Source organism: Carassius auratus, unplaced genomic scaffold, assembly GCF_003368295.1.
Source record: "Carassius auratus strain Wakin unplaced genomic scaffold, ASM336829v1 scaf_tig00215912, whole genome shotgun sequence".
Taxonomy (NCBI): domain Eukaryota; kingdom Metazoa; phylum Chordata; class Actinopteri; order Cypriniformes; family Cyprinidae; genus Carassius; species Carassius auratus.
The window spans coordinates 876968-893679 of NW_020528306.1; the positions used below are offsets into that span (position 1 = coordinate 876968).

Here is a 16712-nt window from a genome sequence, read left to right on the forward strand (position 1 = left end):
TCAACTTTGCCATCACAGGAAAAAAAATACATTTTATAATGTATATTTAAATAGAATTTTTTTTTTTTTTGCAATTATACTTCACAATATTACTGTATTTTTGAGCAAATAAATGGTGATTTTTTGAGCAAGCGACATTTATTTCAACATCATGAAAAAAAAGTCTCAATTCCAAATATTTGTGCTTGTGTGTGATCACTGGATTTGTGTATCTTTCTGTCCATCCTGCTGTCAGAAGGTCTTGCTCAGAAAAGCAATTTTGTCTTCAGATCATCAGCTGAGGATGGCAGAAGTGCTGTGTGTGTGTGTCACCGTGAGGTTGTGCAGAACGGAGACCCTCTTGACCTTTGAAAGATACAAAACACGCTGCGGTTCCAGGCGCAATTGAAGCAGTGATTCTGCCATCTCTCATTACTGTTAACAATATAAGGGTCACCCCGTCCTAAAGCCCTTGAAATTCACCCCAAATCCTGTTCAGCCTTTGAGACATTTTGCGGCATTTTTTATTTATTTTTTTCAACTGAGGTCACCATGGGTTTGTGCAAGGTCGTCTGGAAAGGGAAGCGGGGACAGTTGGCCTCCGCTTTGTCCTGATTTTCACAGTAACCCCTAGAAGTCAACTAAAAATCATTTGAAAAGATTGTATTAAAATCTTATTTAACAGGATAAAGGCCACATATCAGTTCAAGCTCCGTAAGATCAGCCACAACATCTTATTGAAAGTGCTGCGTCAAAGTGATTAATGGTTTCCATAGCAACTGTATCAATAAATAGCAAGATAAGCAGTGGATGAGTTCTTGCTTGCAGTTGCTCTGTGGAAATAGACTCATTGTTCATTTCTGTGCTGATGTGTATTGATGTAATTGCTACTGTAATAATTGCTGTATGATTATATCTTTACTAACAGCTTAGTGTTGTGTAAACCTTATTTATTTCCTTCACTAGACCCCCAAAAGGAACATAGAGTACTTCTGAAAAGGGGGCAATTAAAATTAATTACATATCTTGATAATAGCGGAGCAAGGTCTCCATATGATCTTCATATCTCAAAGACATTGCAATATTTTAATGAAGACACTGAAGACACAACACAAAGGGGCTTTAGATGTCAAAATTGTCGATGTTTTAATTTTAGCTTTATTTAAAAAATTTTGGACCGTAAAAAAACGTTTGCTTTTCAAATTTTTATTCAAAGAATCCTGAAAATAAAATTGTAACATGGTTTCAATAAAAATATCAAGCAGCACAACTGTTTTCAACATCGATAATAATAATATGAAACGTTTCTTGAGCAGCAAATCAGCTTATTAGAATGATTTCTGAAGATTCAAAGTTCGAAGAAGCAAAAATTCAGCTTTGCCAATACAGAAATAAATTGCACTTTTAAAATTTTAAATTTAGAATTTCAAAAAATATGAATTATTTTAAAAAATAATAACATTTCAGAATTTTTCTGTTTTCCTGTACCTTGATCCAGTCTATACATAAATCCAGTCTTGGTGAGCATAAGAGGCTTCTTTCAAAAACACCATAAAATCCTTCAGATCCTGAACTTTTGAATGCTAGCATATTTGCAAGTAATCCCACTTAAACTGACATGTTGTTTTGGCATTCCTAGAAGTAAATGAGTTGGAAGCAGTTATTTCCTGTTGTCTTGGCTTCTCTCTGCAGGAGTGTGAGCTCTGGATGAGTCAGAGTTGCTGTGTTTGGAGTTGTCTGTGCTCCAGACTGCTGTTTTGTTATATGAAATGTAACCATTTTCTGTCTTTCCACACACAGCTTCTGTCTTCCTCACTGCTGGTGTTCATGTTCTCTCCAAACTGTTATTTTTCCCTCAGAGATATTGAACTGTGATATTGCTTCGCCCTTGTATCATTCTTATTTTGTTTCTCTATTTCAGAACTGAGCTCGGAGAACGTGCGCACATGCTTTCAGATCATCAATGCCTACATTTATCTCTCGGCTACAGATTTCTTACAGGTAGGTGAAAAAAGACTTCAAATAAGAAGACATTCAAAGATGGGAATCGCTCAGTGAACATAACCTTATTTTTGCACTTTCTCAAAAGATGAATGGGGCATAAATCAGAACAGACTAGTGTGTGATGTTTTAGTTTGGAATATTTTTTTTATAATGAGGGATGATGTTATTTGTCTAAGAATCTGGTTGCTGATCATTAAAAGCATATCGCCATACATCAACAGGGTTAAAAGTTAATTTGAGGTCTCAAGGACAATCAATTGATCATAAATTAATAGAGTATTGCCAAGATGTTTTATTGGGAAACTTGTAATTGGATAATGAAAAAAAAAAAAGAAATTATGAAACATTCATAATTTAATAATAATAAATTGAATTTTATGTTAGAAGGTGATGGCAAAAATGGCAACAGACACTATAAAGTCAACAAACATATATTTGTTTACTTAATTGCTTAATTTATTATGGTGAAAGACTCTTTTTTTTATATTTCAGTATTTTAATGATTTATTGATCCAATAAGATGTTGGAACAACTTAAACAGAAGTGCAGTTCTTTTAACCATGCATGAGCAGCGCAAATCACCATGTACTCTCTGCACACATTCACCAGCACACTCGAAAAATGTGATAAGATTGCCATTGTGAAGCTGATGGTAAAATGTATGATCGCTTTGAATTCTATTCAGAAATTGCCACTTTAAAATGCTATGGTGAAAGTCTATCTAAAAAATATCTAAAAAAGGCACATGAATCAAAAATAATGAAGAGAGGAGAAAACAATCTTGCACCAGCACTAACATATATATAAAAAAATGGGACCCACTTTATATTAAGTGGCCTTAACTACTATGTACTTACATTTTAATTAATAATTTAGTACAATGTACTTATTGTGTACATGTTTTTACATTGTACTTATATTTAAAACATATACGTGTAATTACATCTGTATTTAATTTCTGTAATTACAATCTATAATTACAATGTTGACCCATACTTTACACCTTAACCCACCCTTAAACTTACCCATACCTCCAACCCTCTCCGTAACCTTACCCCTATCCCACCTCAATAGCAGCAAAAGTGTTTTACAATACAAAATGAACACAATAAGTACATTGTACTTATTTTTTTAATGTAAGTACATAGTAGTTAAGGCCACCTAATATAAAGTGGGACCAAAAAATGTTAACTACTCATAACAGCCTTCACTAGAATTTATCACGTTTTATTGTAGGCTTATTTACTGTGGTAAATTTATGGCTAACTTAAGGGAATCTATTTTTCCCTATAGATTTATATTACAACTGTGCTGTGTTGAGGCTGTTGTTTCTAAATGTGCAAGCTGCTGTTGTTCATAACAAATGCTATATAGAATAATAATAAAGAAATGGCCTAGTAATGATTAATAGGCTAGCCTCGTTATAACAAATGCTACAGTAAAGTACTATGGTACATTTTCATAATAGCAGGTACAAGTCAGAATCGATGTTAAGTTAGATTGACACCCCATGGCATGTTGAATAAGAACATTCTTTCACTCATAAAGCCTATAAGTGCCCTACATAATATAACCTGTGTAAACAAACAGCTGTTAACTAGGCTGTTACTTGATTGCAGTTATCAACCAACTCAACAAATGACACCCCCCCCCCCCATGTTCAAACCAAAACTACGCCCTTGTAGAGGGACTTAAATGGACATGACAATTACTACATACAGCTGTCATAAAAAATGCAGCAATTAAAAATAAATGAATAAAAAAAGATTATATATTGCATAATTAATGCATGCCAGAAATGTTTGTGCTCTGTTTTTACAATGTGGTCATCTCTCTCTAGAACTATGCTGAAGCCCTTTGCAGATCTTTCTGTGAACTGCTGAAAGACATCACTACAGAAGGCCAAGTCCAGGTTCTGAAGGTACGACTCAATCCTTGACACTCTTTCTCAAACAGCCCAATCCATCCTTCCCCATAAGGCTCTTTTGTGCTTGTCTTCTTGACACTCTTTTGTGAAATAAAGTTCCCCAGCACTGCTGCCGAATAATGACTAGAAAACCCATTCCTCAACCCTGTCGTTTTGGTTTTTAGTAGACCACAGTGAGCTCAGTTTTTTTTTTTTTTTTGAAGCCCTTCTCGACTTCGCTTCACTTCTGGAGGCAGAGGACAGAGCATTGTGGAACGGCTGCCAGGATGCTGCCATTAGAGATAAAGCTTTTCGTTTTGGCCTCCAGCTGCTCCTTCATAGGTTAGCAGATGCTCATCTGAGACCCCAAGCCAATTTGGAGCATGAAATGTGCCCTGTGCCTTCACAGGAAGAGCTGGAGTGCTAGGAAAAGCAGAATTACCAGAGGTTTTGGATATTTGTGTTTTATGTTAGTGTCAATTTTCTCCCTCGATCCTAATTGGTGTGGAGCACAGGTGTTTGTGCACATTTACACCCTCCTCGTCTTCTATTGTGCCAACAGACAGCATCTTTCCACCAGAGTGAAGGCTACTTTAATTGGAAAAAAACGGGCCCTTGGTTATCTGAGACATAGACGTATATTTTTTGACAGTTTGATAGAAAGACTCGTTTTGTGCCTTTTGATGGTGAGAATCAGTGTCTACAAGAATTATGTTGAAAATAAAAAAGTAGGTAAGGAAAAAATCTACAGCATTCTCAGCATGTTAGGTTGATTGATTGTTACTGAATCCCTGTATATTATACTTTCAAAACTATTATTTGGTGGTCCCACTACTACATCTTCTTGTCTTTTACCAAAGAAACATTAAATAAAACAAGATTTTGGGTAGAATTTTGGGGAAAGAGACAACCCTTAAAAGTTGACCAAGACATGTTTGCCATTTGACAAATCTTTTTATACAATACGAACTGAACGTGCTTTCATTTTTTTGTTGAAAAAAGGTCCCAAAATCTTTCAGCAGCCATTACTCTACCCTTCAGAAATAATTATAATATGCTTATTTGGAGCTCATGAAACATTTATTATTATGATCAGTGAGAAAAACATTAGTTTTTTTCTTTTTCAGGATCCTTTAATGAATAGAAAGTTCAAAAGAACCATATTTATTTCAGATGAAAATCTTTTGTAATATTGCAAAAGTCTAACAAATGTCTTTATAAGAAAATATTTTGTAACATTGTTACAAACATGTGAAAAATTCATTTACTGTCAATTTTATTCACATAACTGACAAATTACTAGTGTAAATTCAGTTAGTTTAAGATGGGGAATGACTTGAGAAGCGTAATATAGCACACAAGTCATAGAAAAGATTTAATATACTATATACTTTAATATACTATACTAAATCAGCATCCACTCTAACTATAGAGAAGAGCAGCATGAACCTTTGCTTAATGTCTCATTTTGTGAACAATTAAAGTAATACAGCTTTGAAAGAAATAAGTAACTTCAGCTTTGTAATGGTTAATAAGTTAACATTATTATAAGTCTGTACATATCACACAGCCTGTCAGACCTGCGCTCAGCATGGGAGCTGTTCTGAATGCATTAAAGCATCTGTATAGGCAGTGAAAGTCTCAGATGTGTGGGCAGCCATTCGATTAACCTCACAGAGGTTCTCCTGCTGCCTTACACCACGGGTAACATGATCGGTACGTAAATCATTGGGCCCATGAGCTTTCTAACTCCCTAATTAACTGTTCAGTTAAATCAGCAGTATCTCGCGGTGCTGCTTTCACATCTCAGACAGTTTTAATTAACACAGAACGAAGGGGCCATCTTCTCAGTAAAATTTGTTTGGCGAGATGTCGCTGAAGTCAAAGGCTAAAGGACAATGAGAGATGACAGGCCATTCAGCTATCTGATGGTGTACACGAATCAAGGACTTTACAGTTCATGTTCTTTTAAGACAGAAATCACCCTTTTCAAGAGAAACTCGTTTTAAGGCTCTTCTGTTAAGAGCACTCAAAAATCAGATAGAGATGTCACTCACCATGTCATAGGATGTTGGGTGTTCCACACAAGAAAAAAGAAGACAGTTTACAACAACATGAGTGTGAAAAAATAACTGAATTTATATTGTTTTAGATGAACTATCCTTTAAGAAAAGTTGCATAAATCTAGGGCTAGCTTGAATGAGTTCAGTGTTGTTCAGCAACATGTTTTTGGCCTTCTGTCCGCCCTGGCCAGGACATCCGCAGGGAAACATGTGGTAGTTAGTGATTGATTTGAAGAGCAAACTGTGCAGCTGGAACCAAGTACAAGTGGAAGCCCCTAGGGGTGTCATTGGATGCTCTCACACACTGACCACCAGCTTGTGTACTGTCAGTGCCCAGATCCTCCTCTGAAAAGTATTCTTACAACTACTTACTAAACTGATGTGGTAAGTGTATTTCTATATAATGGATTGCAAAGGAATGTTCAGAGTTCAAGCTCTATTAACAGTTACAGTAGGTTGATTACCACAAGAAATAGATTTGACATTTAAGCAAAAAATACTGGTTACTGTAAGACATTTACTTAAAACGGTTCTTTACAGATCATGGATCGCACTGTATCATGATACATTATCATGATATATTTGTTTTATATAAATGTATGGAACCCTGCACATGGTGTTTTTTTGTTTTCTATCTGCCTAAAATATTTTTTATTAAATGGAAGACAAGATAACTAAATGTAAGTGAACCTCAAAACAGTGAAGTGTGCTCAGATATTTGTGTGTTTTGTTTTCTCGTTTCTCTTTTCGTTTTAAAAGAGAAAATGGCATAATTCCTGCAGCAGTTTGGGAAGGCTGTGCCAGCTCAAGCTCTGTATTCCATCATGGCTCTAATCCAGACACATCAGACGCATTAGTTTATACAATTTTTTTCGAGATTCCCCTCTGAACTCCCTTAAGTAAGGTTCTGCTCTATGTGCCAGACTGTTCGTGCACCAACAGCTTGAAGAAGACTAATAAAAATCATAGCACACCTTGAGGGAACGGTTCATCCTGCGTCCTGTCAAAGTGAGGTTGGAATAGGAGGGGTAATGGCCTTGGGCTGCCAAGATTTCTTTTCCAGCCAATGCATAGTTTGACAACAGAATTCACACAACAAAATAACAAGCTCCTCTTCCCCTCTTTCAGAACAGCTAGGCAGTTTCAGATCATTGAAAATTAGTTGGTTGTCCTCAAGATCAGAAGTGTGCAGCAGAGTTGTGTGATGTATATAGAATATTTATGATATATTTCGATATTCGAATTGTGAATTTAACAGTAATTTAAAGGTGCAATAGGTGATTGTCTTCAGTAGCATTTTTTTGTTATACTTGTTGAAAGTCTCTTCACATCTGAATAGCAATCATTAAGTTAAGTGGTTTAAATTTATTTATCTGTCTTTATATATTCTGTGGGAGGCATAGGACCAAGAAATGTACATCCAATCAAAACACTGCCTGTCAACGTATGTAATCCGTGTATCATTCGTTCTTTTCATATTCAATTAAGAAAAAAAAATCGAAAATTAAAAAAGGACTTGTTATTTCCTTATTCGTTTACAAATATAATATTTAAAAAACAAATAATGAGTGATTTTTTTTTTTTTTTTTGTATTTTCGATTACATGCTCAAATTGAATATGACAAATATGAAAAACGCCTCCACCATGAATCTGATTTTGATATTTAGTTATCCAGCTTGGTCCGTGTATCTTTTGGTCATTTGATTTTCTATTTAAAAATAAATAAAGATAAATGAGTTTGATTTTCGTTTTTTCATTTTGTTTAAGAAACACAAAACGAAAATGTAGCTGGATTTTTCATATTTTTGTTTGTGGGTAAAAAATGAGATTATGCTTTAATATTTGTTTGAATGTGTGGGCAGGGCTGAAACGCCCCCTTCATCCCTTCTGTACTGCACCGACAAGCGGCAACCGCGAGCTTGCAAGATAAAATAATAATAATAATAATTAATTAATTGATTAATAGTAATAAAAAATATATTACATTTTTCCAGCTGCTGCATGTTATTGACAAAGCAGAGTTAAAACATCATTTGAATTTTACTTTAGCCTGTGATCTACAACGACATGGAATAAAATATAGGCCTACTACAAATTTTTTGCCTACTTATTATATTCTAGGCCATTCAAAAAATTAAATGGGAAAAACCCAACCCCATATTTATAATAAAATTTATATTAAAATAAGTTAAGTTTTCCCCATAATTAGTCTACTTTAAATGTTTTAATTATAGGCTATAGGCTACTTAGAATTACAAGCTGAATTCACGAATTCTGTTGATGACAGTATGAATATAGTGATGGTGTGCCATCGTTACAGATAATGAGTTCAGACGGGAAACACCGCACCTCTCATTGGTTTCATTTGAATTACATAGGCCTAAATATAAAATTATTATTATTATTTTTCTATTTAAATTGATTATTTTAAAAGTAGACATGTCCAGCTACGGTTCGTCTGATGCATGATCCTGGTTCATTTCTGACGTTTCATAAAGAAGTTAATGTAGACCGAGATGACAGAAAGCACATCCTGTTGAGTTTTGTAAGGTTTTAATGTTATTCAGGGTGTCTTACGACCCAAACTGACAGAGGTGAAGCTCTTTCCTCTTGTTATCGGGATGGAAGCTGTGGATCTGGATCCGCCGATCGGAGAAGTGCAGCAGACTACAATCTACAAGATAAAGCTTCAGTTGCTGTAGTTTGTAATAGCAAATGAAAACATGTTAGGCTAACTGTGAGGTTTTTCTTAAATAGGCATAGAATAAAATTAGTAGGCTAAAAATCTGCACATTTCATGTCATTGTAGATCATATAGGCCTACAGTAAAATGCAAATGTCATTGAATAAATAAATTTCAGTTTGGTCAAAAAAATAAATTATATATATATATATATATATATATATATATATATATATATATATATATATATATATATATAAAGCTTGCCGCTTGTCGGTGCAGTACAGTTCAATTCAATTCAAGTTTATTTGTATAGCGCTTTTTACAAAACAAATCGTTACAAAGCAACTTTACAGAAAATTATGTTTCTACAATATTTAGTAGTAGCTAGTAGTTTGTGCACATTTGACAGGATTTTAGAAAAAATAAAAGTAATAATAATAATACAAGACGTAGTCAGCTAGACGATGAACTATCAATATTATTAAGTTATTATATGATGCAGTCACACATTTAGTAATAATTGTTAGTTCTGTTTGTTGATTCAGTGTTAGCATCATCTGAGGTCCTCTGAGGGTCAGCATCATCTCTTCTCAGGTGTTCTGGATCCAGACTGGAGCTTGTGTAAATCCTAGTTACCACGGGATGTAAATCCCGTGGCGAAACATAGAAACAAAATAGAGACATCATTAGCATAGCTGCTGATCCAAGAAAGTAAAATTAGTTTAACCCAAGCTAATGAATAAAAATGCACCTTTGATCAGATGCAACTACACTCACAATTTAAAAGATACATTATTCGAATGCTTGGCGAAAGAGATGTGTTTTTAATCTAGATTTAAACAGAGAGAGAGTGTCTGAACCCCGAACATTATCAGGAAGGCTATTCCAGAGTTTGGGTGCCAAATTTGAGAAAGCTCTACCTCCTTTAGTGGACTTTGCTATCCTAGGAACTACCAAAAGTCCAGCGTTTTGTGACCTTAGGGTGCGTGATGGGTTGTAGCGTGGTAGAAGGCTAGTTAGGTACGCAGGAGCTAAAACATTTAGGGCCTTATAGGTAAGTAATGATAATTTGTAACTGATACGGAACTTAATAGGTAGCCAGTGCAGAGACTGTAAAATTGGGGTAATATGATCATATTTTCTTGACCTTGTAAGGACTCTAGCTGCTGCATTTTGGACTACTTGTAGCTTGTTTATTGACGAAGCAGGACAACCACCTAGAAGTGCATTACAATAGTCCAGTCTAGAGGTCATAAATGAATGAACTAGCTTTTCTGCATCAGAAACAGATAACATGTTTCGTAGCTTGGCAATGTTTCTAAGATGGAAGAATGCAGTTTTTGTAACATTGGAAATATGATTTTCAAAAGACAAATTGCTGTCTAATATAACACCCAGATTTCTGACTGTAGAGGAAGTAACAGTACATCCGTCAAGTTGCAGATTGTAACCTACAAGATTCTGTGTAGTGTTTTTTGGTCCAATAATTAGTATCTATTATTTTCTAATAATATTACCAAGGGGCAACATGTATATTGAAAATAGAAGGGGACCTAGGACGGATCCTTGTGGCACTCCATATTTTACTGATGATAAGGAAGTAAGTCCTTTTTTGATTTTTTTTTTCTTAATTGAATATGAAAAGAACGAATGATACATGGATTGTATGCATCTGCATACCTCTGCACACCCTATTCGCGCAGACAGAATACTTCATTAGCGCATTCACGTACACTGTGCAGACAGACATCAACAACCCGTCCTTCCTTCCTGGTATTGTAGTTCTTTTAAAGTTTTCTCACTGGTTAATGTCACATGATGTAGCCCAGCGGTTCCCTATTCCAGTGCTCGGGCACATATTTCATGTCTTGCTTCGTTAACACACCCAATTCAGATGACCAACTCTGTCTACGTGAATGAACGGTGTTACAGTTGATATGATCCCTACACATGTGCATTGCTCTCTACTTCCTGAGCAGGGGTTTACTTCACTTTGAAACATGGACTGGAATTGGGAACCACTGATGTAGCCTGTTGTAGTAATGTTGTCTCTGGTATTTTGTTCTGTGAGCATAAATGCGTTCGGGGCGTGGCTTTAGACGGCAATTGCAGGGAGGGTGGGACGTTCGCGTTCAGTGCTATCAGTCTAATGTTAGCATTTTACAAGATCTCCTATTACACCTTTAATGTGCTTTTTTTATTTGCCCATTTCAATTTTTTAAAGGCCATGCCAGCAGGCTTGTTCCAGGCCTCCTCCTCCTCGATTCATGATGGTGGTAAAATATATTAATAGAGTCCTTGTGATGTGATTCCTGCATAAAGCGAGACTTGAACAGCCACCATTGTGCCCTTGAACAATCCCTATATGTGACTGATGTTCCGTCTTTTTTTTTTTTTCTTTGTTTGGAGTCCCTAATTACCTCAGTTCTTTAATAATAATAAGTAATTTCTAAATTAATCCGTTTTGGGATCTAAAAAAAAATTATAGAATTGAGTACATTGAATTATTCCCATTTGAACGAATCGAATAACTCTAAATTGTTCAAAAGAATTGTGATATTGCGCAAAAATCTTACAAAGAATATGTAGATCATATGTATATATGCGTGTGTGTGTGTGTGTGTATATATACATATATATGACTGTAGACATTTTTAAAATACAAATAAAAAGTTGCTGTTTATGTAAGTATTTTATAAATATTGTAATGTGGCAAAAATAAACTTATTGAATAAAAAATACATCAATTTGAAATAATTAAAAGCTTCACCCAAGCAATGTGGAAACCATGTTTTAGCAGGAAAAAAAACTAATACAGTAAGAAGGTTGAGTGATTTCACACTATGGATAAACCGTGGAACATCTAACCGAGGGATTTAAAGATGCGTTCAAATCACTCACCACCAGCTTACTGCCTAGAAGAGCCTTCAGCCTTTTACTACGGTTCAGCTACTATTTGTCATCTCTTTACAACTTTAAAATGAGTTTGATGGATAGCAATCCTCAAATATGTTCAAACTGTTTGATTTCTAGCTGTTCTTATATTTTGAGTACCTGGAGATTTTAGGCTGATTTTAAACGTTCCATTCTACTCATGCCCACTGTCAGTTGTTGTGGTGTATTGTCTGAAATTAGCATTAATTCTTTCCTTTCATTTCTTGCAGGTTGTTGAAATTGCCATAAAAGTAAGTCCTGTATTGGGCTCCCATATGTTTCAGCCTCTTCTGCCAGATGTGTTACGGGGGATAGTTGAAGGCGAAGTGAGTTTGAACACTGCACGGTCTATTATAGTAGGCCTATAGCAATAACTTAATTTCACTGAAAAATACTGTTTCCAGTTTTTAATGTTTATATATTCTTGTGTGTTTGACTGCAGAGGTATCCTGTGGTTATGTCGACATACTTGGGCGTGACGGGTCGGATTCTCCTGCAGAATTCAGGCTTTTTCACATCACTTCTCACTCAAATGGCTGTGGAATATAACCAGGAGGTGAGGGAGACTGCCAGGCCACCATTCAGAACGCCTGTTCACTTTGCTACACTGCCTTTTTTTAAAGTTGTAAATAAAAATATATATATATATGTTGGAGTATATTTTACAAGAAAATATAATTCTACTTCTACTTTCTACTAAGTTCCTAAGTTTTAATTTGATGTTATTTGTGGTTTCTTTGTAATTATTTTTGTAGTTTAGTGTGTCTGGAGATATTATTATAGTTTTATAATTTCATTTAATTTTAATTATAAAGTATTTGTAATTTTTTTTTTTCTATTTTTGTATTATATCTGCTTCTGCATATCTGAATTTTTTTTGTTTAGTTTTACATTTTTTATATACATCTTATACTTTCATACTATACTACAACTTATTTCAGTTAACGTTTATTTTATTTCAATTACATAAATCAATTAAAGGTTTTAATTTTAGTTAACTATGATAACCCTTATATAATATATAATACTCAATTTTGCCCAATAACCAATAAACCAAAATATCGTGCATCCCTTACAATAATAGTATATAAATAAAACATGAAGCAATAAGTTAGGGGATGCCATTTTATATATTGGATATAATGGCTGAATATCTTTAATAGCTATTTGTAGATGTAAGCCAGAAATTCGTATTGGTGCATAACTCTACTCACAATACGATCTGATTCCTATTTTCTCTTACATTTTTTTAAAAACAAAATTTGATTTACGACAAATTATAACTGAAAATGTCCTTTTATTAGTGATTAGACAAAAAACGTAAATGTCTAAATTAAAAAAAAAAAACTAAAATGAAATTTCTGTGCTCTTTCCATTCAAAATTAGAGGCAACCACTGCATTTGAATCACAATCCAAACAAAGATGCTGAATATATGCAGCATGATTCGTTTTCTTATCTAAATTAAATTGTATAATTTTACATTTTAAAACAAAAACAGAATGCTCTTAGTTTAGTTTTGTGAAACTATATTACATAAAACATCTGCATGAAACAAAGACAGCGGACGAGCTGAATGAGACGGAGTTCCACTCTCTGACAGCAGATGGCCCTTATGGATCAGCAGCGATGCAGTGTTTCCTTGGTTATGACTGTAAACAGAGAACCAGCTCTTATGAACGCTATTTTAATATGCATTATACTGAGACGAGATGAAAAGAAAATTTTATCTAAACTTTTCTAAAGACAATCGTTCCCCTCAAAGATACACTCATATAAACACCCACCCCATAATGTATCGTGATTCGTTTAACATCTCAACCAATTTGAATCGTCACATATTTGTATTGATTTTCAACCAGCTCAAGGTGAATCGTTACATCCCTATGGTTTAAATCTAAATACTCAAACTCATCATGCATGCATCAGATGTTGGAGGACTAAACACAATTAGAAGGAAAAATAAATCACCTCTTTTCCCTGTGCTTTTATACTTCTTACCTTCATTTCAAGGTCAAATACTCTGAAGCAAACAATCTTTAACAAACAAAAAAGCTCTTCAAGCTTGGCCTAGTTTTCTTCTCCTCTGCAGCGTTTCTTTAGTTGGGTTTGTGGGAGCTGATCTTAATGTAATTTGGTCCCAATGGTCCCAGATGCTTTGCCGAGCCGCCCACACAGCATCATTCCCTTTCAACCCTGGGCCGTATCTCCCCACCGAATAATTAAACTCATTTGCAATGTTGTAGTCTCAGCATATATCAGTATTCTCCTTAATTTCCTCAATCCCAGAAATATCTTTCCTGCTGAGATCCCTTCATTATTTACAGTATCAGCCGAATAACTTAAAAGATGGAGGTTTTTATATTTTGGCCCTGTTAGGTGGTTCGACTTACCCTAATGTTTTCCTCTTATGAAGGGTGTATTAATCTTGCTCCCAGTGTGCCTTGCTTACCTGTGCATGGCTAAATTATAAATGAATTACGTGAACGAGATTATCATGGTGATCTCTGCTTTCTCAGGCAGACCAGCTCTTGGGGAGTATGATTGAGATGTGGGTGGACCGCATGGACAACATCACCCAGCCTGAGAGGAGAAAGCTCTCTGCACTGGCTCTCATGTCGCTTTTACCATCTGACAACAGGTTTGTCATCTTATAAACACCTGCAGGATCATCCTATCACATTTGCATGCAAATATCGGATGTTTATATAGCAGAAGTCATCTGCAAGCTGTACAAGTGATAACATTTATATCATTTGACATTCACCTCAGAGTCCAAACAAATAAAAAATCACTTTGTAATTGTGACTTGCCAGGAGAAATGGCTTGTTGGTTTTAGCTACGTCAGTAGTTTGGATGTCAGCGATATCAGAGTCATTTACTTTCCCATGACTCACAATTCAGTTTTTTTTTTAACTGCTGATATAATAGACCAAGCAGAAATAGCAATGCTTATAGCAACATCTATTCAAGTAATGGCAGCCAGTATATGCAGCTAGTGTTAAGTATAAACTTTGCCAAAATAGTGGCACAGTGATCTTTCATATTTTTTTCGATGGCCATGGTTCTGGAAATATTTTTCCTATTTAATTTCTCTCTAGGCTTTTATTATTATTATTATTAAATCCTCAATAAACAGTGAACAGTTAAGCATGAACCAATCTGTCTAGAGAAGAAACACATGCACTTATGATTTGTATCAGAGAAGTAGAAAAAGACAAAGGAACAAAATGGTATACTTGTCTCTTTTTTTTTGAGGGAATGAGGCACTCACCCTATGATGCATTGCAAATAAATATATTTATAAATAATTGTACAATCTGTAATTTGACACTGAAGCTGAAATCATACTGAAGTTTCCACAGAATTTCAGGGCTCATGATGGGTTTGTTTTGAATGTGTAAAAATAAACACTGTGAAAAAAGTGCTGCCTTAATTTAAGTGTAATCAATTGGTTGTTAATGTCATTTCGACTTAAATAACATAAAACCAACTAGTAGAAGAAAATCTAACTGAATTTCATTTAACTTTTAAAAACAAGTCAAAATTGCTTCACTTATTTTGATGAGTTGCATTAATATAAAAACAATGTACAGGAAAAGTTTGGTTTTGGGATCTTTATGGGGTTTTTTTTACTTTAAAAACCCTATTGTTCCACTCAGTTGTGGTTCAAGTATAACTTGGGTAATTTCTGTATTAAGGTGCAGGCATATTTACTAATTTTTGCAGATGAAATTCAGATATCAATATCTGTGGGAATCCACGCAATTGGGAATATCTCATGAGGACGAAAGATTAGACCACACAAATTTTGCAACGGGTTGAAGATGTTCACACAGATTTGCCATGTTGACCAACAGAAAGCTGCTTGGTTTGAAAGTGAACAGTGCATTCTGTATCGCTACATTATTGACTCTAGACACTTCCGTGTTTTTACCATCAAAATTTCACATTTATATTTCACACCATTAGTCTCATTAAATGATCCCAAGTTTAAGTTTAACAGTAAAATATGGTCATATAAAACTAATTTGTTTGATTAATTTTGTTGGTTTTAGAATCTTTGTCTCGATTTTAAGTGGATATTTTTTTTAAAGGTTTTTTTTATTTAGTTTTTAATTTTTTTGCTCTCAAGGTTGATACCTTCTCATGAATTAGATTATATTGTGAAAAATGGTAAAAATGGGGCTCTCTATATTTGGGGCTATATTTGCTTGACTCACTTTTCTTCTCATTCTTTTCAATTCTGCATGCATCGTTCTGGCAGTAACGTTGACACTCAAAATCACATCATTAAGGGAAGAGATGCGCTTGTTTTCCTCCAGCACACACAATGTAATGAATGGCAATAGGTGGTAATCTGTAGGATTTTTTTCTAGGAAACAGAGCATATTTATACAATTTGGCACAGTGATTAAAAAGATATATTTGAATTTCATGTCAAAAATGTTCATGACCCCTGCCACCTTAAAGACCAGACCATCTTGTCTGGTCATATTGCTTTTACATGTGCAGACTATCAGGGGAAGAGAAATTGAGAAATTCACGATTAACGTTCCTTCACATTTCTCATTACAATATAAATTCAGTCTGGCCACATGCCAGTCGTTTGCAAAGTATTTCACGCTCTGGATTTATCTGATCTATTGTATGCATCCACATTTTGTATATATGTATCCGTCTGTATATGTGCGCATTGTGAAATCTTTTATCATGGAATTCCATTCGGGACTGTGAAACTGATTTCGGTGCAGCAGCAGGTCTGCTGTCACTTTATTTCATTTAGATTGATCTTATGGCTCATTGTTCTATGAGATCAGTATTGGCATCAATACCAAAGCCCTTCATTGTCAGTCTTCCTCCCACCCAAAGCAGTGATTAACTGGCAACAATTACAGCTCCATCATAGTCTTGTTTTCCTTCTGCAGTTTTCAGTGCTTTGCTGTGATATACAGGAGAGGCTTCCCATGCAGCCTGAGTCTTGGGGGCAGCGGGATAGTCGTGCATTATCACGCTTGTAGAGACAGCCTGGATCCGTGAGCGATTTTTCTGAGCCTTAGTCTCAGAAGCTAAGATGCACAATGTTGTTTTCCCCATTATTGCCACATCTTGCCTTTTTCAGGGTAGGGCTGTGCAGTTA

The 16712-nt window shown here is 35.0% G+C and overlaps 1 protein-coding gene across 1 annotated transcript in view; it reads left to right on the top strand.

Annotated features, from left to right (window-relative positions):
• Positions 1 to 16712, top strand: part of ipo11 (importin 11) — a 131346-nt gene that overhangs the window by 92903 nt on the left and 21731 nt on the right. The window contains exons 23-27 of the mRNA XM_026261745.1: positions 1901 to 1980; positions 3824 to 3904; positions 11804 to 11899; positions 12016 to 12129; positions 14092 to 14213. Of these exons, the coding sequence (XP_026117530.1) occupies positions 1901 to 1980; positions 3824 to 3904; positions 11804 to 11899; positions 12016 to 12129; positions 14092 to 14213 (493 nt within the window). The remainder of the gene's footprint in view (positions 1 to 1900; positions 1981 to 3823; positions 3905 to 11803; positions 11900 to 12015; positions 12130 to 14091; positions 14214 to 16712) is intronic.